We start from the raw sequence: 21001 nt of genomic DNA, 5'->3' as shown, positions 1-21001 counted from the left end.
CTCTGCATTGCAAACCAGGCATTCAGCCACTGAGCTAATTACCCCCCCCCCCCCCCGTTTTGGTCTTGGCCTTTGCCTTTTCAACAAGGGTGCAAGATTGGCAGTTTTCCAAGCCTCTTAGACTTTTCTGGAATCTGAGGATTCATGAAAAATTGCTATCAAATGTATTCACTATCTTTGTAGCTACTCCCTATAATATCTCAGGAAAGCTTTAGGATATACCATCAGGTCCAAGGGGCTTGTCAGCCTTTAGTGTTAATAATTTCTCAAATATTTTTCTCCAATGATAATTATTTTATTTATTTCTTCTCCCACATTTGCCCCTTGATCATTTAGTATTTATGGCATGCTATTAGTGTATTCTCCCCTGAACACTGATACAAAATATTCATTCAACTCCTCTGTCATTTCCTGGTTCCCCATTATTATTTACCAGTCCCAATCTCCAAATGTGCTGTGATCACTTGGCCTCTCTTTTCCTTTTTATATATTTAAAGAAGCTCTTACTGTCCATTTGCTATTACTTGCCAGTTCCCAAGGTTTATTTTCTCCCTCTTTCTTTTTTGATCGTTTTTTGGTGATATTTCAAACTTTCCCATTCCTCTTGCTTATTATTATTTTTTGCTGCACTTTTTTTCCTTCAATTTGACGCAGTCCTCAATTTGTTTAACTGTGGTTGGTTTGTTCCCCTCCTGAGAATCCTTTTTCACTTGTTGGGATAAATCTTTATTGTGAGTCAAAAATTATTTTCTTAAATGCTTGCCATTGTTCATCAAACATTATTACTGCTAAACTCCTCATCCACTGCAGCCAATTCTGCCCCTTTTCCTTTGTTATTAACTTTATTTAGGTTTACTACAATTGTTTGTGAGCCAAGTTTCTCACTTTCAAAGTAATGCTAAATTCTAATATGTTATGGTCACTGTTTCTGTGGAGATCTGTTGCTCTGAAATAATTTATTAAATCTGCCTAGTTGCACATTACCAAATTCAAAAAACCTGATCCCTGTTGGATCCACAATATATTGTTCCAATAAACAGTCCCAAAATACTCAACAAATTCTTCTCTTTGCATGAAGATTAAATTCATCCATAACTAATATATTGACTTCCTCATTATCTTCAGTTTCGTTCTCTGTTCTACAGTGTAACTATTGTTGTGGGGACTATAGACTACTCCCACCAGTATCTTCTTCTCCTTGATATTACCTCCCTCCACAGATATGGATTTTACATCATCTGATGCAAGATCATCTCTTTCTATCGTAGTTAATCCATCGCGCTCTAACCAAGCTTCCTGACCATCCTTCCTTCCTACCTGCCTGTCCTCTTGAAAAGTACATATTTCCTAAATATTTAGTTCCCAAGCATTCACCTTGTAACCATATATCTGTAATGGCTACACAATCCTATTCATTAATCTCTACTTGTGTCGCTGTACCATCAGACTTCACCACTTCAACTCAGATTCAAAGTTCCTTGAGTCGCAAACACTCCATAAGACCATAAGAAATAGGAGTGGAAGTAAGGTTTTTTGACCCATCGAGTCCACTCCGCCATTCAATCATGGCTGATGGGCATTTCAACACCACTTACCCGCATTCTCCCCGTAGCCCTAATTCCTTGTGAGATTAAGGATTTATCAAATCTTGGCCTTGAAGACATTTAACGTCCCAGCCTCCACTCCACTGCAATGAATTCCACAGTCCCACCACTCTCTGGCTGAAGAAATGACTCCTCATTTCAGTTCTAAACTGACCCTCTCTAATTCTAAATCTCCTGGCACCGATGGGCTACATCCTAGAGTTCTGAGGGAAGTGGGTGAAGAAATAGTGGAGGCATTGGTTGTAATCTTCCAAAAGTCTCAGTGCAGTTGTATTCTCCCTGGATCAGGTGAAAGTGAGGACTGCAGATGATGGAGATTACAGTCAAGAGTGTGGTGTGATGCAAAAGCACAGCAGGTCAGGCAGCACCCGAGAAGCAATGGAATCGACGTTTCGGGCAAAAACCCTTCATCACCCTGGATCACCTTGTTGTCCAGCAGCTCCCACATATTGCAGCAGTGACATATCACCCTTCCTGTCATCATTATTTATTTATTTATTCTATTTATTTATCTGTTTCACTTTATACTTGTCTGAAATTACATCTATATCACCAATATCACTGGCATTACAGTTGTCTACAGCACAAAAAAGCGTCCTTCATCCCATCGAGTCTGTGCCAGACAAAAAAAAATCACCTAACTATTCTAACCCCATTTTTCAGCACTTCTCCCATGGCATTGTATACCTCGGCATCACAAGTGCACATCTAAATGCTTTTCAAATGAGGTTTTCTACCTCTGCCACCATTACAGACAGTGTGTTCCAGATTCTAACCCTCCTCTGAGTGAATAAAATGTTCTTACATCTCCTCTAAATCTCCCGACCCTTACCTTAAATCTATGACCCCGGGTCATTGGTCTCCTCCCCCTACTCTGCCACACCAAAGTGGAAAATACCTACGAGCCAGTTCTAAATAAACAAAAGCATAAAAGACTGGAGACCCTAAAAGAAGCAGAATTACCTTGGTCTTACTTTAAAGGCTGGAATTACAGAACAGCTGCGATTATCCAAACGTGATGCATGGGGAGTATTTTGTTTGGATAACTGATTGTTCAGATTACTGATCTGATCGTAGATAAAGGAAACCATACTGGGATCTTGTTCGGATAATCCGTTCTGTACTCACTCTTCAGCTGCACTCACATGACATTGTGGATTGTGATGTATCTGCACCGTTGATGTCACAACGGTTACACCTCCCATTCTGTGTTGTGTAACCTCTCTGGCTCACCTCTCTCTCTGGAAATGTTCCTTCATCGCAACCTTGGTGTTATTCCCATTTTTCCAAATATACTCAATCAGTCTTTGTCCCAGTCAGCGAGAGTGAATTACTTTTTATTTCCTTCTGGTGTTGAACAAGCTATGCTGAACTTTTATGTCAAGTGTAGCATGGAGATTTGTGGGGACAAGTGACAGTAATGTTGGTTTCAGACATTTGTTCTGTTGGCTGGATGGCTGGTTTATGAAGCAGAACGATACCAATAGCATGGGTTCAATCCCTACACCGGCTAAGATCCCCATGAAAGTCCTGCCTTCTTAACCTTGTCCCTCAAGTTAAACTCAACACCAGTTGTCTCTCTAATGAGGTGGCTTTACCTTCTCCTGGATATCAGCATGTGATTATTTCCAGATCAATATTACTTGTAGGGTGGATCTATCAACAATGAACTAAAAGTCAATGGACATTTTTGTATATGTAATTTATATTTCTCAAAGATGCCCTGTAATAATACAAACCAGCTGACATTCATCATATGAAATCTTAGAGATCTAGGCTTTTATAGTATATTCTTCGTTGATGCTACTTTTTAGTCTTTTGTTTTTGTTAGAGTTTTGGAAATCTCTGGTAGCCAGCAAAAATCAAGTCAGTTCAGACTTCTGCCTGCTGTTTAATTGTATTCACAATAAACAATGTCTCTGGCAACATGTGACATTGTAATATTACACTATCATTGGAAAAGATCTTTCCAGTAATGTATAGCCATGTGTTTTTTTGCCCCCATCTAGTTCCTGAAGAAGGGCTTATGCCCGAAACATCGATTCTCCTGCACCTCGGATGCTGCCTGGCCTGCTGTGTTTTTCCAGCATCACATTTTTCAAACCCATCTAGAATAAAGTCAACCATTCCTAATTCCAGTGAATTGTGATCAGCTCTAATATGAGAGAACAATGTGTTAAACGCTTATGGGGCACATGTGTTGATCTATTTGATAATTTTTAACCAGATTGAGTCCAGTTTATCAGTTTGATTCAGTTATAAGAGTCAGCGTGAAGAATTATCATCATTGTAATCCACCAATTAATGGAGATACTTTGTTTCCGATTTTAAACCCAATCGCCTAGGAGATGGACCAGAAGAGTTTGGCATCAGGCAGTTAAGAACATTAAGATTTAAGATATTTTTGAATGAGGGAGGTAATTTATCCCAATTTAATAGGTCCTTCCAAAGAACTCCTAATTGCACTGACTGCATGTAGTGACACCATTATTAGCAGCCAGCATGGAGATATTGTCCATACCTATCTCAATACCATTCACAAGTGCATGCAGTCTTTTTGTCTTAGGAATATGTATTTATTTGCTTTAATTCCGCCACCTTGTGCCATTGTTAGCCCACCTTAATGTATTGTACAGCTCGTTTTGCAGTTATTCAACTTCCATGTTCTGATTCTCAAATCTGAAATAACTTTACATTTCAGGACTTGAAACCAGGTCATAGAGTCATAGAGCTGTACGGCACGGAAACAAACCCTTCAACTGCACTCGTCCATGCCATTCGTGCTGATATCCTAGTCCCATTTGCCAGCATTTGGCCCTTATCCCTCTAAACCCTTCCTATTCATTTATCCATCCAGATGCCTTTTAAGTGTTGTAGTTATACCACCTCTACCACCTCGTCTGGCAGTTCATTCCATACACACACCACCCTCTGCTTGAGAAAGTTGTCCCTTAGGTCCCTTTTACCTCTTTCTTCTCTCACCCTAAACGTATGTCCTCTAGTTTTGGATTCCCCTACCCTGGGGAAAAGACCTTGGGGTTATTCATCCTGTCCATGCCCCTCGTGATTTTATAAACCTCTGTAAGGTCACCCCTCAGTCCCCAATATCCAGGGAAAATAGACCCAGCCTATTCAGCCTCTCCTTGTAGCTCAAACCCTCTAACTCTGGAAACATCCTTGTAATTCCTTATGTGAATGGATATCCTTGGTGCTTCAAGAAACGAGGTCCCCACTCTCTGTAATAACTTCTCTGCTGAATCCAAGTCATTTCATTCTCTTTAACCAGCTCCCAGGATCCATTCAGAATCAAGGTTTACATTTAATTAACATCTGTTAGAGAGTCATAGAGATGTACAGCACGGAAACAGACCCTTCAATCCAACTCATCCATGCTGACCAGACATCCTCACCCAATCTAATGCCAAATGCCAACATTTGGCCCATATCCCTCTAAACCCTTCCAGTTCATACACCCATCCAGGTGCCTTTTAAATGTTGTATTGTACCAGACTCCACCACTTCCTCTGGTATGCTATACGTGCCACCACCCTCTGCATGGAAAAGTTGCCCCTCATTCCCCTTTTAAATCTTTCCTTCCTCATCTTAAGGATGCTGAAGAAGGGCTCATGCCCGAAACGTCGATTCCCCTGCTCCTTGGATGCTGCCTGACCTGCTGCGCTTTTCCAGCAACACATTTTCAACTCTGATCTCCAGCATCTGCAGTCCTCACTTTCTCCTTCCTCATCTTAAACCTATGCCCACTAGCTTTGGACTCCCTAACCCAGGCAAAAAGACCTTGTCTATTTACCCTATCCATGCCACTCATGAATTTTTAAACTTCTGGAAGACCCATAAGACATAGTAGCAGAAATTAGGCCATTGAGCCCATCGGGTCCGCACTACCATTCAATCATGGCTGATAAGTTTCTCAGCCCCATTCTCCCACTTTCTCCCCATAACCCTTGATTCCCTTGACACTCAGAAACCTATCTATTTCTGTCTTAAATATACTCAATAACTGGCTTCCACAACCTACTGTGACAATGAATTCCATAGATTCACCACTTTCTGACTGAAGAAGTTCCTCCTCATCTTCTCTCTAAAGGGTTATCCCTTTACTCTAAGGCAGTGCCCTCGGCCCTAGTCTCTCCTGCTAATGGGAACAACTACCCAATGCCCACACAATCTTTGCAGTTCAGTATTCTGTAAGATTCAATTTAATCCCCCTCATTCTTCTAAAATATAAACTCAGATTCCTCAAATGATCTTCATATTTTAACCCTTTCATGCCTGGGATCATTCTCGTGAACCTCCTCTGGACCCGGTCAAGGGCCAGTACATCCTTCTTGAGGTATGAGGCCCTAGATCGCTCACAATATTCTAAATGTGGTCTGACCAGAGCTTTATAAAGCATCAGAAGTACATTCTTACTTTTATATTCTAGTCCTTTTGAAATAAATGCCAACATTGTATTTGCCTTTCTAACTACTGACTCAGCTTGTAGGTTTACCTTAAGAGAATCCTGGACTAGAACTCCAAAGTTCCTTGCACTTCAGATTTCTGAATTTTCTCCCCATTCAGAAAATAGTCCATGCCTCTATTCCTCCAAGTAAAGTGGATGACCTCACGTTTACCCAATTGTATTCCATCTGCCACTTCTTTGCCCACTCACCTAGCCTATCCAAATTCTTTTGCAACCTCCCCACCTGCTGAGTACTGCCAGCGTCTCTACATATCTTTCTATCACCTACAAACTTAGCCCTCAGTTCCTCCATCTAAATCATTAATGTATAAATTGAAAAGTTGTAGTCCCAACACTGACCTTTAGAACATAGAACATAAAACAGTACAGCATAATACAGGCCCTTCAGCCTTGGATATTATGCCAACCTTTTATCCTATTCTAAGATCAAACATACCCTACATTTTACTATCATCCATGTGCCTATCAAAGAGTCACTTAAATGTCCTGAACGTACTTGACTCTACTACCACCGCTGGCAGTGCATTTCATGCAGCCACCACTCTCTGTGTAAAGAACTTATCTCTGACATCTCCTCTAAACCTTCCTCCAATCACCTTAAAATTATGCCCACTCGTGATAGAAACTTCCATCCTGGGAAAAAAAAGTCTCTGGTTATCCACTCTATCTGCACCTCTCATCATCCTGGACACCTCTGGGTAAAAACAATGACTGCAGATGCTGGAAACCAGATTCTGGATCAGTGGTGCTGGAAGTGCACAGCAATTCAGGCAGCATCCGACGAGCAGCAAAATCGATGTTTCGGGCAAAAGCCCTTCATCAGGAATAAATGGGCTTTTGCCCGAAACGTCGATTTTGCTGCTCGTCAGATGCTGCCTGAATTGCTGTGCTCTTCCAGCACCACTGATCCAGATCCTGGACACCTCTGTCAAGTCACCTCTCATCCTTCTTCACTGCAATGAGAAAAGCCATAGCTCCCTCAATCTGTCTTCATAAGACATGTCCTCCAGTCTAGGCTGCATCCTGGTAAATCTTCTCTGCATCCTCTCGAAAGCTTCCACATCCTTTCTATAATGAGGCGACCAGAACTGTACACAATATTCCAAGTGTGGTCTCACCAAGGCTCTATGGAGCTGCATCATAACCTTGTGGCTCTTAAACTCAATCCCTCTGCTAATGAAAGCCAATACATCATACACCTTCTTAACAACCCTATCAACATGGGTGGCAACTTTGAGGGATCTGTGGACATGGATCCCAAGATCCCTTTGATTGTCCACGTTGCCAAGAATCCTGCCTTTAACTCTATGATCTCCATTCAAATTCGACCTTCCAAAATGAATCACTTCACATTTTTCCAGGCTGAACTCCATCTGCCACTTCTCATCCCGGCCCTGCATCGTATCAATGTCCCTTTGCAACCTACAACAGCCCTCTACACTATCCACAACTCCATTAACCCTCATGTCATAGCAAATTTATTCATCCACCCTTCTACTTCCTCATTCAAGTTATTTATAAAAGTCAGAAAGAGCAGAGGTCCATGAACAGATCCCTGCGGAACACCACTGGTCACCAAGCTCCAAGTTGAATACTTTCTATCTATTACCACCCTCTGTCTTCAATGGGCCAGCCAATTCTGTATCCAGACAACCAAATTTCCCTGTATCCCATGCCTCCTTATTTTCTGAATGATCCTGCCATGGGAAACCTTATCAAACGCCTTGCTAAAATCCATTTATACCACATCCACTGCTCTATCTTCATCAATGTGTTTTGTCACATCCTCAAAGAATTCAGTAAGCCTTGTGAGGAATGACTTGCCTCTCACAAAGCCATGCTGACTATCTCCAATCAAACTATGGTTTTCCAAGTAATCATACATCCTGTCTCTCAGAATCCTCTCCAATGACCTGCCCACCAAAGACATAAAAATGACTGGTCTGTAATTCCCAGGATTATCCCTATGCCCTTTCTTGAACAAGGGAATAACATTTGCCACCCTCCAATGATGTGGCATTACTCCAGTGGACAGTGAGGATGCAAAGATCATCGCCAAAGGTGTAGCAATCTCTTCCCTCGCTTCCTGTTGTAACCTTGAGTATATCCCATCTAGCCCAGGGGACTTATCTATCCTCAGGTTTTTCAAAATTTCTAGCACATCCTCCTTCTTATCATCCACCTGTTCAAGTATATCAGCCTGTTCATGCTGTCCTCACAAACGACAAGGACCCCCTCACTAATGAATACTGAAGCAAAGTGTTCATTAAGGACCTCCCCTACCACCTCTGACAAGTTCCCTCCACTGTCCCTGATCGGCCCTACCCTCACTCTGGCCATCCTCTTGTTCGTCATGTAAGTGTAGAATCCCTTGGGGTTTTCCTTAATCCTATGTGCCAAAGCTTTTTCATGCCTCCTTCTAACTCTCCTAAGTCCATTCTTCAGTTACTTCCTGGATATCTTCCTAGAACCCTGTCTGATCCTTGCTTCTTCAACCTTAAGTAAGCCTCCTTCTTCCTTTTGAATAGATGTTCCACATCTCTTGACACCCAAGGTTGCTTCACCCTATTGTCCATTCCTTGCTTCAGTGGGACAAACCTATCCAGCACTCACAGCAAGTGCTCCCTAACCAACCCCCTCATTTCAGTCGTGCATTTCCCTGGGAACATTTGTTCCCAATTTATGCTGCACAGTTCCTGCATAATAGTATTGTAATACCCATCTCCCAATTAAATCTTTTTCCATACCGTCTGCTCCTCTCCTTGTGGAAAACCACTAGTCACCAGCTGCCATTCTGAGAAGGATCCTTTTATCCCCATATAAGGTCATTCCTCTGATGCTCCAGGGAAAACAGTCCCAGCCTAATCAGCCTCTTTCTATAGCTCAAATCCTTCAGGCCTGGCAATATCCTTGTAAACATTTTTTGAACCCTTTCAAGTTTTACAACATCTTTCCTATAGCAGGGAGACCAGAATTCACACAATCTTCCAAAAATAGCCTAACCAATGTCCTGTACAACCGCAGCATGACCTCCCAACTCCTATATTCAATGCACTGACCAATAAAGGAAAGCATATCAAGCGCCTTTTTCACTAGCGTATCCACCTGCGACTCTACTTTCAAGGAACTATGAACCTACGCTACAAGGTCTCTTTGTTTAGCAACACTCCCCAGGATCTTACCATTAAGTGTCTAAGTCCTGCCCTGATTTGCTTTTCCAAAATGCAGCACTGAAGAGTGTGGTGCTGGAAAAGCATCCTCATGCTGGCTGACCAGCTGTGCTTTTCCAGCACCACACTCTTCAACTCTGTTTCCCAGCATTTGTAGTTCTCACTTTCTCCAAAATGCAGCACCTCACATTTATCTAAATTAAACTCCATCTTCCCTCCTCAGTCCATTGGCCCATCTGATCAAGATCCAGTTGTGCTCTGAGGTGACTTTCTTTGCTGTCCACTACAGCTGCAATTTTGGTGCCATCTGCAAACTTACTAATCATGCCTTCTATGTACACATCCAAATTATTTATATAAATGACGAAAAGCAGTGGACCCAGCATGGATCTTTGTGACACACCACTGGTCACAGGCCTCCAGTCTGAAAAGCAACCTTCCATCACCACCTTCTTCTACCTTCAAGCCAGTTCTGTATCCAAATGGCTAGATCTCCCTGTATTCCATGTGATCTAACCTTGCTAACCAGTCTACCATGAGGAACCTTGTCGAATGACTATATGGACTGCTGAATCACGCCTACCTCATTAGTCTTCTTAGTTATTCAAAAAATCGCAATTAAGCTGCTCATGAAGAACTTTGAGGTTTGCTGGTCATTGGCTTCACTGTCACATCATGTCATTGGCTTCACTGTCACCTACTTTTATCTTCAAAGCTGCTAACATATTGTTGAAGTAGGATTTCCCCATTCTGAATCCACACTGAGTCTCAACAACTCGATTGTTGGTATACCATCAAAGCAGAGATTTGTTGTGTACAGGGTTAATCTGAATATGTAAACACGATCACATGACTTGTAGGAGCTGGTTCGCTCTAACAACGTTGTTTCTGAGTTGAAGTCTCATCCTGTTTTAAATTAGTATTTACCATTTTTCAAATAAAAGGTAATGTTTGCAGTCAACAAAGACTCCTGCAATGTTTATCAACTCCATTCTTGGCCACAACCAAACTAAAGTGGCAGAATGTTTAACTTTTTTCATTTACATTGAGTGGAAATATGATGTAAAGTCTATACTTGCATATATCTGTTATCATTTTCTAATAGTGAGGCCATAGTTGTCTTTTTATGGCCTTCTGGCTCCCCCCCCCCACCAGCCCATGTCGAAAGACTCCTTTCCATTAGATTATCTGCACTTCTGAAGATATTTCTTTAGTCTCATAATACTCTGGAATAAGTATCATTCATCCCTGGGGATTTACTTGTTTTGATCTAGGTTAGCCTGCCTTAGACTTCCATCTCATTTGTAACAGAGCCATTGATATTTTTGCATCCTTATTTATCTGCTTATTTTGCTAATTGATCTGAGGAGCTTCCACTATTCTAGATCAGTGGATCTCTCTGGCAGCCGTGACATCAGTGGTGCTCCATCTTGACTTTGTGAACAAATGCCATTCCTGTGGCGTTCCCCTCCAGAAATTCAAGGTGGCCATTTCCTGAGGTATCTGCTCCAGTACAGGATAAAAGCAAATTACTGCGGATGCTGGAATCTGAAACCAAAAAAGAGAAAATGCTGGAAAATCTCATCAAGTCTGGCAGCATCTGTAAGGAGAGAAAAGAGCTGACGTTTCGAGTCTAACTGACCCTTTGTCACAATGCACACAAACATGCACATACACATACACACAGATATATATATATATATACACTCACATGCACAGATGTGCACAAAAACAGATATATACACATACACACACACATACACACATGCACATAGACAGATATACACACATACATACACACACATATATACACCCACAAAGATATATACACACAAAAATATATGCACTCACATGCACAGATGCACACATACAAACACACAGATATATACACATACACACAATACACACACATATACACATGCACATACACAGATATATGTACATGCGCACGTTCATACACACAGATACATAAACGTTCACACACACAAACGCATACATACGCAGGCGTGCTTCCACACACCCAAACACATATACACACACACACAAACACACACACAAACACACACACAGATGCACATTTACATACACACAACTATAGAGCACCTGCTTGGGGAGTCTTGTGTCAGTCATGCAAACGATGTGCCCAACCCATTGCACCTGATTACGGATGGTCAGTGCCTCGATGCTGGGGATGTCAGCCTGTTTAAGGATGCTAGTCTTGGTGCATCTTTATTCCCAGTGATTTGCATGATTTTGCGCAGACAGCGTTGCTGGTACTGCTCCAATGCCCTTAGGTGTCTGCTGGAGACAGTTCACATCTGAAAGGAATTTGGAGGGCAGGAACCACCACAGCTCTGTAAAACATCATCTTGGTCTCGGATCTGATGTTGATGTCCTCGAACAGCCTTTTCCTCAGGTGGCAGAAGGCTGTGTTAGCTCACTGGAGAGACACACACACACACAACACACACACACACTCACTCACTCACACACACACACCCAGAAACACACACACACACACATGCACACACACACACTCCTCACTCACTCACTCACACACACATGCACACGCACAAGTACACTAACACAGACACACACAATCATTGAAGGTGGTTTGATTCTTTATATTTTCTTGATTTAAGGGGAGGTTACGTTAATGTGTTTATATAGAAAGAGACTAGTTCTGACTCTTGTGAGCCATGAACACTGGGATAACTCTGTTGTGCAAAATGTGCAATGAATTCAGTAAACATCCTGAAAACCAATAAGACCTCCAAATTACAAAAATTTGCCTTTTGGCTATCCGGCAATTCATTTTAAGTATGTGCTGTTTCTAAAATGAGTCTTTGGCTTTCAGCCCAAACAATGGTCTTTTTATAGTGTTCATTCTATCACAGTTTAAAGTGGGAGCATTTAGCAAAACAATGAGCTGAAATGACAGATGAGTTTTTGTCTATATATTGACCAGGTGCAGTTTGCAGAATATGATGATAATAATTGGAATTGTACATTAAAAGTTGCTTCATTTCCCCTGACTGCAACTGCACAGCTTACACTACCTGCTTTGTTTAGCCGATGACTTACCAGTTTTTGAGTCTTCGGGATCTCCGTGTATCTTCATCTGGAGTTACTAAGCTGGAAAAGCTAGTGGGCACTATTTTAATGTTACTGTGTTCACTGCACTTGGTGACTTATGCCAGCTGCTTTTTCAAAATGTCAGAAACCTGACATTTTGACCCTGTACCCATCCTGCTACTTGATGCATATGAAATAGAGACAACTATGAAGAGAGGTGATTGATTGATTGAATAATTTATTGCTGTCACATGGAATGAGATACAGTGAAAAGTGTTGTTTTGCATGCTATACAGGCAGATCAGACCATACAAAGTGCAACAGGGTAGCAGAACAGAGTGTAGAATACAATATTACAGCTGCAGAGAAAGTGTAGAGAGAGACAGAGATCAGAATTAACATTTGGGAGGCCCATTCAAAACTCTGATAATAGTGGGGAAGACATTGTTCTTGAATATATTCATACATGTATTCAAACTTTTATAACTTAAAATGCTCAGCTTCAGCAACCTTTTCTAATCTGGTTTAGTTTGGATTTATGTTCAGCATGGACAAGTTGGACTAATGGGTCTATTTCTGTGCTGCATGTCTGCTTCCTTGTTCAGTGCAGCCATGCTGCTGAGAGAGAGAGAGAGAGACAGACAGACAGACTGATCATGATCATGAAATGGATCATGATCGTCACCCTTCGAAACTATGTTCATTTGAAATAAAGACTCGCATTGATTTATATCAAACCTTTCTTGACCTTGGGATATCCGAGAAAGCTTCACAATTAGGTGTTGTAATGCAGGAAAGGTAGCAATCAATTTGTACACAGCAAATTCCCACAAACAGCGATATGATAATGGCCAGATAATCGGTCAGTCTGAAGTTGCTTGAGAGGTAACTATTGACCAGGCCACTCCTGATGTCCTTCATAATAGTGCCTTGGGATATTTTGTCTTTACCCAAAAATCTAAATAAGGCCTCAGTTTAATGTAGCATTCGAAAGACTGCAGCTCCGACTATGTAGCACTCCCACAGTACTGCACAAAGTGTGATTATTTTATGCTTTTTAGATTTTAGATTTGAGTGATTGGATTCCTGATTCACTAATTTGCCTGGTCTTAGTTCAGATACCCTTATGTTCAATTGATCAACACAGTCGTAGCTCTCAGATAATAAGCATTTGGTACATGTCTGTTCAGGACCAAATTAATTTTTAAAGCAAGTATGTAAGCATATTATAACAAACCATTTAAGCTGTATGAAATTACTTTTTATGGTGCATGATTTGAAAGTTATCTTTTTACAATGTATTGTGGAAGGCAAGCTTTATTAACATAACAACATGAATGGTTTCCAGTGTGTTTGCTACCTAATGTGTTGGTTACAGAGATGTTCCTAATGCTATGAATGTAAGTTTATCCTGCAATAAAATATACTAATATTTCGCATAAACTGGCAACTCCCTATAGTGAGGGCTTGTGTGTTTGAAGTAATTTTATCTTTACAAGAATGGCGAGACAGTGTGTGACCTTTTTAAAATTTGGAGAAGCATTATTCTGAGCATTTGGAAAGTAAAAGAATATAATGTAATATATTGAATGCAAGAGAATATATAAGAGAACTAATCTCACAACTTTATAATTTAAATACCCTGCAGTAAAGAAAATATTTGTGTATAAAGGAACACAATTGTTTTCCTTATTATTTAATACTACGTTGACTAAAGTAACATCCTTCTTTGGAAATCATATATTTAGATTACTTCTTACAGTAGACTTTCTAACCTTCAAAATAAAATACCTGACTATCTCTTTATTAAACTTCAAATCCCAAATTATAATATATTGTTTAACTTTTATCATTAGAAGTTTTTCACATAAAGTCCACTAAGTCCTCTCTTAAAGTTGTGGTTGCGTTTCTGAAATTCAAAACTTTACATGAATGGATGGTATCTGAAGGAATTCGTGTTGATGCTAGAGTTAGGTTGCTTGAGACATTTCTTGGTCAAAAACATGTAAGTTCAAGTTGTGTTCCAAATGTCTATAGCACTGTAAATTCCAGTAAAACATAAGAACATAAAACCTAGGAGCAGGAGTAGGTCATCTGGCCCTTCGAGCCTGCTCCCATTCGATAAGATCATGGTTGATCTTTTTGTGGTCTCAGCTCCACTTACCTGCCCTCTCACTGTAACCCTTAATTCCTTTACTGTTCAAACAATTATCTGCCTTAGCTTAAAGCATCCAACGAGGATGCCTCAACTACTTCACTGGGCACAGAATTCCACAGAGTCACACCCCTCTGGTGAAGAAGTTCCTTCTCAATTCAGTCCTAAATCTGCTTCCTGTGATTTTGAGATAATGCCATCTTGTCCTAGTTTCACCCGCTATTGGAAACATCCTCTCTACTTTTTTCTTATCTATTCCCTTCATAATTTTATATGTTTCCGTAAGCTCTCCCCTCATTCTTCTAAATTCAAGTGAATATAATCCCAGTCTACTCAGTTTCTCCTCATAAGCCAAACCCCTCAACTCCAGAATCAATCTCGTGAAGCTCCTCTGCATCCCCTCCAGTGAACCAATTTGCAACATAAAATGTAGCAATAAATATGCAAGACAGTGTACAAATTTGAACAATAAAATTTTCTACTTGGAAGAATTAATTAGTTTAACAGGTTTTGAATCAGTGAATATTGACCCATCAATATCATTTACAGGTATTTTGGTCACGATGAAGAGTATTGTCCAGCCAATAGCAGTGTGGGAGAGGAAAGCACCGTCTCACTCAATCTGTGCTCTCATGCTAACTGATGATCAGCGAACTATCGTGACAGGGAGTCGGGAAGGGCAGATTTGCCTCTGGAACCTGTCACCTGATTTCAAGGTTAGCAATTTGCAAAATAAATTGCAACAAAAATATCTACGCTTGTTCCTTTTGTTGAAATACAAGCATGTTGAAAAAAATCTTGATTTTGTGCAGTCTGGTACAAATAATATGAGGGAAAGAAAAATGTATGCCTTTGCATTTATATTTACAGTTTTAGAAAAATTACTTCTGTTAGGCATAGAACGATTTTTGTTCAACCTTATAATTTTGTGTTTGTGGCAGCCGAAGTCTATTCTTATACTGAAGTGGTTTATAAGGTGATACGTCTTGTTCTGTATATACACAGCACACTAATGACCTGAAGAGTTGCACTATCTTGGGCTTGACTGAACTGTCATTTAGATTTTGTGGCTGGCCAGGAATCAATATGGGAAATTGATTTGTGCAATGTGGTAACATGCTCCTTTTTGCTTCATTTTGAGGTCACTGCTACTTCTCATCTGGCTAGACCATAGAGCGGGTGAAACTGTTCTGTGATAGTCATAACGAACGTTAAATAAGTAGTTTAAAACTCATGTTAAAATGGAGTTTACACAAACTTTGTTTCAAAAATCATTCAGAACGATATCATGATTACTTCAAAAGGGAGATGTTATGTTCAAGAGTTTGCTCTGGAGTGCCATTCGGTGGATTTAATGTTGTTTAAAGCAATTTGACACAACTTTGTTTGGTTAATCAAAAATAGTGCAGTTTCACTGCGATGGTTAACAGCCTGGCACAAATCATAGACAAGAGAGGGGAAAGATATAAAAGGGACCTAAGGGGCAACTTTTTCACACAGCGGGTGGTACGTGTATGGAATGAACTGCCAGTGGAAGTGCTGGAGGCTGGTACAATTGCAACATTTAAGAGTCATTTGGATGGGTATATGAATAGGAAAGGTTTGGAGCGATATGGGCCGGGTGCTGGCAGGTGGGACTAGATTGAATTGGGATATCTGGTCGGCATGGACGGGTTGGACCGAAGGGTCTGTTTCCATGCTGTATGATTCTATGACTCTATGACAATATTGGTTTTAATATTGCAGTCATTCTGCTCTCCAGGTGCAATCAGGACTCTTCACCTAAATCACTTGAAAATCATGCGTTATCCACTGCAATGTAATCATCTACTGCTGGGTGAGACACTCAGCAAAGTTGACTCAAGGGTGACCCTGCTCATCCTCCAGCCAACAGCTATTGGCTTCTCAGAGAGGCCTTTCTCTACCTTCGCTGTTGTTGCAACTGAAAGGGTCTGTCCACCAGATTGCAAATGCTGTTACATCTTGGTTGGTGACTATAACTCATCACCCCATCCCTTGCAAGTTTTAGCTTCGGAATGGAAATCTTTCTCTTCATACTTGAGGACTTAACAGGAGAACTGTAGAAGAAGGGTCAGTGGACCCTAAACGTTAACTCTAATTTCTATCTACAGATGTTGCCAGACCTGCTGAGCTTTCCCAGCAGTTACTGTTTTTGTATTGGAGCTGTAGAAATATTGGGCAAAATTCAGTGCCCTCCCCACGAGGCATATTTGGCGCAGATGGGGGAACTGTTTAATCAGGGAACTGTGGGCCACTTAATGAGCCCAACTCAGTGATCAGCCTGGGCTTCACCATGAGGAAAGCCAAAATGGAGATCTTGTCGGGATGCTAGCTTTCCAGGGAGGGTCCAAAGCAATCAAAACCCAGTAAAGGGACTTGGCATCTGTAACAGGGAAGATTTGCTGGGAGTCATCCCTTGCAGCTGACCACTCCCTTTATCCTCCCTCCACCAACATGTGACCCCCACCACATCCCAACTGTTGCCTGAGTCCGTAGGTAATGCTGGGCTTTGGATGGGTGCAATGTGAGGAGCTGCCACTACTCCTTCAGTGGCGCTGCTGAGCAAAGCACAGCTCCTTGGTGGGGAGGCGCGGTAGGGTTCCACTCCTAGCGTCCTTGTTTCTGGGGTAAGGGCTATCACTGTCACTTCATTCAGCAAGCCTTCCTAAAAGAAGCTGGTCTGGAGTTCTTGCTTGTTGCCATGAGTGAGCGAAAACAGCAAATGTCTTCATTAAAAACCACCAGATGTGTTTAAGTTTTGCTTTATTCCCATGTATAAATGCTATTTTGTATTTTCCTAGACGCTGCCAAGACAATTTCTGTTTGGTCACACTTCTCCCATTACCTGCCTGGGCAAAGCAAGTGAGAAGCAACCGTGTGTTGTCAGCGCAGCTGAAAATGGGTAAGTCTTCCTGACAAAATGGATTCATTGAAGCATTCATTTGAGCTTTGCACCATGTGCGACCAAGAAAGTCCGGGAGCCATTTCCAAACTTCAACCCACAACTCTCCTGACTGGCGCAGACACAGCCGTCTGCCTCTCTGACCCTCCTTCCCACCCTATAATGAAACACCTGGTCTCAGCTTGAGAACTCAGCACCTTGTGGGTATTCAGAACCTGATTATCACTCCAAATTGTATCACTTAATAGTGTGAGTTTTAAGACTTCTCATACTATTCCATGACATTTGATCTGTAAATACCTAGCAGAGGGGAAGAAGGCAGCAACTCAGTTGAGAGGTTTTATGAGCTGGCATCCAAGCTTAAGTTGCAACTTGTACTTGTTAGCATTTATTTTATATCGAATAGCTCCCGATAGCTTCTTATTAATGGTTTTGGTTCCATGTTATGTGTCAGTGCTGAGTCTCTGCACCGACGTGAAGGGCAATGTTGTAGGATTGGACCTGATGGTGTTGATCATATGACCGGATAGTGTTGTATAATTTATTCTTTTAGAGGCAGAGTAAATGAAAAGTAATTTGCTGAGTAAGTGCACTTCAGGAGATTATTACATGATTGGCTTATGTACGTCTCACTGTAACTTGCTGGGAATGCTTTTGTCTTCCTCAATTTTGATTAAATAGATGGAGAATTGAAGATGACTGAGCTTTGATCACAGGTAGGAATAACAACAACCACCAGCAATTGGCCACATTTCATTACCGCTGCTCTCTGTGTTGATCACACAAGAAGTTTGTGGTTAAAGTTTAAGCCCTGATGAAGCGGGTGGATTTTATGGCATTAGAATGTAATGTCACAGCAGCAAAAGGTGCCTACAGGATAGACCTAACAATTAAAATAGTTTATAATGTGAAAGTCCTCCCAGTGCCATGTAAAATATTTACCAGCTGCGAATGACAGCAATTCCTGCTGTTTCTGTTTAGATTAGATGTGTGCATGGGTCTGTGTGTATGGCAGAGGGATATTCTGTTTTATTCTCGAACAAATTATGGTGTAAATTTGCCACTGGTGAACTGAGGAACATTTCACTCTAACTTATTGCATTCTCAACAGTGCCATCACAGATGCAAATTCCTAGTGTTTTATATTTTTAGACACTTTTTTAAATTATTCCAAAATGTTTTGGCACCTATTCCTTAACATTGATACTCTATCTCCTGCCCATCTGCCAGCTTCTCTGTTATCTAATGCAGTTGTTCATAGATTGTCACAATTTTCCATTCCTCTAGATTTGGTGTCATCTGATGTTTTCCACACTGGATAGCACAGACTTCATCTCACTCCAAAGCCCTATGTCACATTGAAGCCAAACATGTCTATGCTGCTCGACAGTGCAATAAGCATCCCAGTGTGTATTCCTAGCAGCATACATTGCCACTCCAAACTCCTCATCAGTCTCCTCTGCAACAGAACATACTCATGATCTTGGCATGAGTCCTTTCAGCCGACGAATGAGTGATGGTGGTGTGCTGCATTGTCATATTGGTGGAGGTGTAGGGAGAAGATGTCAAGTCAAGATCCATTCGCTGGCTGTCACCACCCCGGCGAGGCTGTTGAAATGTTTCTGATACTGCAGCTAACTCCTCAGGGCTAGACTTCAAGAATTGAACTTCATGATCACCTGCTCCCATTGTCTTCTCATCTTTCCCTGAGAGCCTCCTGGCTTCCTTTTGGAGCACTGCATCCCTCTTCCTTTCTCCTCCTGCATCACATCAGGAAACTTGGAGAGCCTATTGTATTACCACTTTGCCATAGAACCACATGTTACAAAACCAGTTTCTGAATCTCTTTTTGTGTGAGCACCACTCGCAGTATATTATATTGTACTGACTGTTGCCCTCTCTGTTTGGGTACTGTAGATAAGGTTAGTTCAGTAATGGCTGTCTGTAGATGAGCAAGTCTTTCCCAGTGCAGTACATTACAGATTAGATTAGATTCCCTACAGTGTGGAAACAGGCCCTTCGGCCCAACGGGTCCACACCGATTCTCCGAAGAGCAACCCACCCAGACCAATTCCCCTACACTATGTTTACCCCTGACTAATGCACCTAACACTATGGGCAATTTAGCATGGTCTATTCATCTGACCTGCACACCTTTTGGATTGCAGGAGGAAATCGGAGCACCCAGAGCAAACCCATGCAGACATGGGGGGAATGTGCAAACTCCACACAGACAGTCACCCGAAGCGGGAATCGAACCTGATCTCTGGCACTGTGAGGCAGCGGTGCGAACCACTGAGCAACCATGCCACCACAAATGATACTGGGATAAAATTCTTTCCTTTGAGGAATCAATGATTGAAGGAGGTTATGTCACCTTCGAATGCCCCTAAACTTGATTTTGAGGAAGTTTGATCAGTTTGAAAGATTGTCCCTTGTGAACATTATATTCATCGACAGTGAGTCAGCCAGTTGTTGACGGCAAAAGGATATTGAAGGCATACTTGGGGACAATAGGAATATCCAATCCTGACAGAGAGGACTAGTGCAATTACACAGGAATGTTGACTGAAAGCAAATGAAATAAAAAGTGAAGATAAAGCTGATATTTTCCTCACCGTGATGGGGCCAGATATATTTGAGGTGGTGTCCAACTAGTGATGTCTACAAGATCCCAGGACAGTGCAATGTGCTGAAATTAATGAGATTGGATTCATATCATTGCGTGGCACAGTGGCTCAGTGGTTAACACTGCTGCCTCACAGCACCAAGGACATGGATTCGATTCCTGCCGCGGGCAACTGTCTGTGTGGAGTTTGCACATTCTCCCCGTGTCTGTGTAGATTTCCTCCCACAGTCCAATGATGTATAGTTTAAGTGAATTGGCCATGCTAAATTGCCCATAGTGTTAGGTGCATTAGTCAGGGGTAAATATAGGGTAGGGAGATGGGTCTGGGTGGGTTACTCTTCGCAGGGTTGGTGTGGACTTCTTGGGCCGAAGGGTCTGTTTCCATATTGTGGGGAATCTAATCATCATGGCATGTTATATGAATGCAATGCCAAGCGAAACATTATGTTCTTAAATTAAAGAAACTGTCTTGTTGCTGTAGACATGGTGTGAACTTAGAAATTGACAGTTGAGATATGTTCAGAGGAAACTGAAAGAAAACTAAAATTGATAAGACCATAAGACCTCAGAGCAGAAGTAGGCAATTCAGCCCATCGAGTCAACTCTGTCTTTCACTGAGATCATGGCTGATCCAGACCAAGCTTTAGAGCAAAGGCAATGAGATGACATGGGAAGAGGTCTATAAAGAGGCTGCAGGACTGACATGGCAGGAGGAGAGTTATAGATTGTGAGGGAGCTCCTTTTCCAGGGAAGGCCCCATGAATTTCAGTGAGATCAAGACCCTGGCCCCAACTTCGTCGTCTCAGGAGTTGGAAATTTGAATATTCCAGTTCCCCCATTTCTAGTCAACATGCTCTGCATCTAGGAGAGTCAGTGATATTCAGACAACATACAGGAGTGGAGGAAAATGCTCCAGCTCTTGAACCAGGCAAGGTTGTGGTAGATTCCTGATGAAGGACGTT

The 21001-nt window shown here is 41.6% G+C and overlaps 1 protein-coding gene across 5 annotated transcripts in view; it reads left to right on the top strand.

Annotated features, from left to right (window-relative positions):
• The window catches only part of LOC122540993 (WD repeat-containing protein 72-like), a 339613-nt gene that overhangs the window by 15782 nt on the left and 302830 nt on the right, over nucleotides 1-21001 (top strand). For 3 of the 5 annotated variants that reach the window (XM_087981193.1, XM_087981192.1, XM_043677401.2), the window contains exons 2-3: nucleotides 15037-15203; nucleotides 17310-17410. In XM_087981193.1, the coding sequence (XP_087837319.1) occupies nucleotides 15051-15203; nucleotides 17310-17410 (254 nt within the window). In that variant the 5' untranslated portion in view covers nucleotides 15037-15050. Of the gene's footprint in view, nucleotides 1-15036; nucleotides 15204-17309; nucleotides 17411-18053; nucleotides 18127-21001 lie in introns of those variants that run through there. The other 2 variants (XM_087981195.1, XM_087981196.1) reach the window with 2 other exon arrangements.

Source organism: Chiloscyllium plagiosum, unplaced genomic scaffold (genome assembly GCF_037043375.1).
Source record: "Chiloscyllium plagiosum isolate Xiang-an unplaced genomic scaffold, Cpla_swu_hap1 HiC_scaffold_39, whole genome shotgun sequence".
NCBI lineage: Eukaryota > Metazoa > Chordata > Chondrichthyes > Orectolobiformes > Hemiscylliidae > Chiloscyllium > Chiloscyllium plagiosum.
Note: the sequence above shows the minus strand (reverse complement) of the source record. Positions and strands in the feature narration are given on the sequence as shown.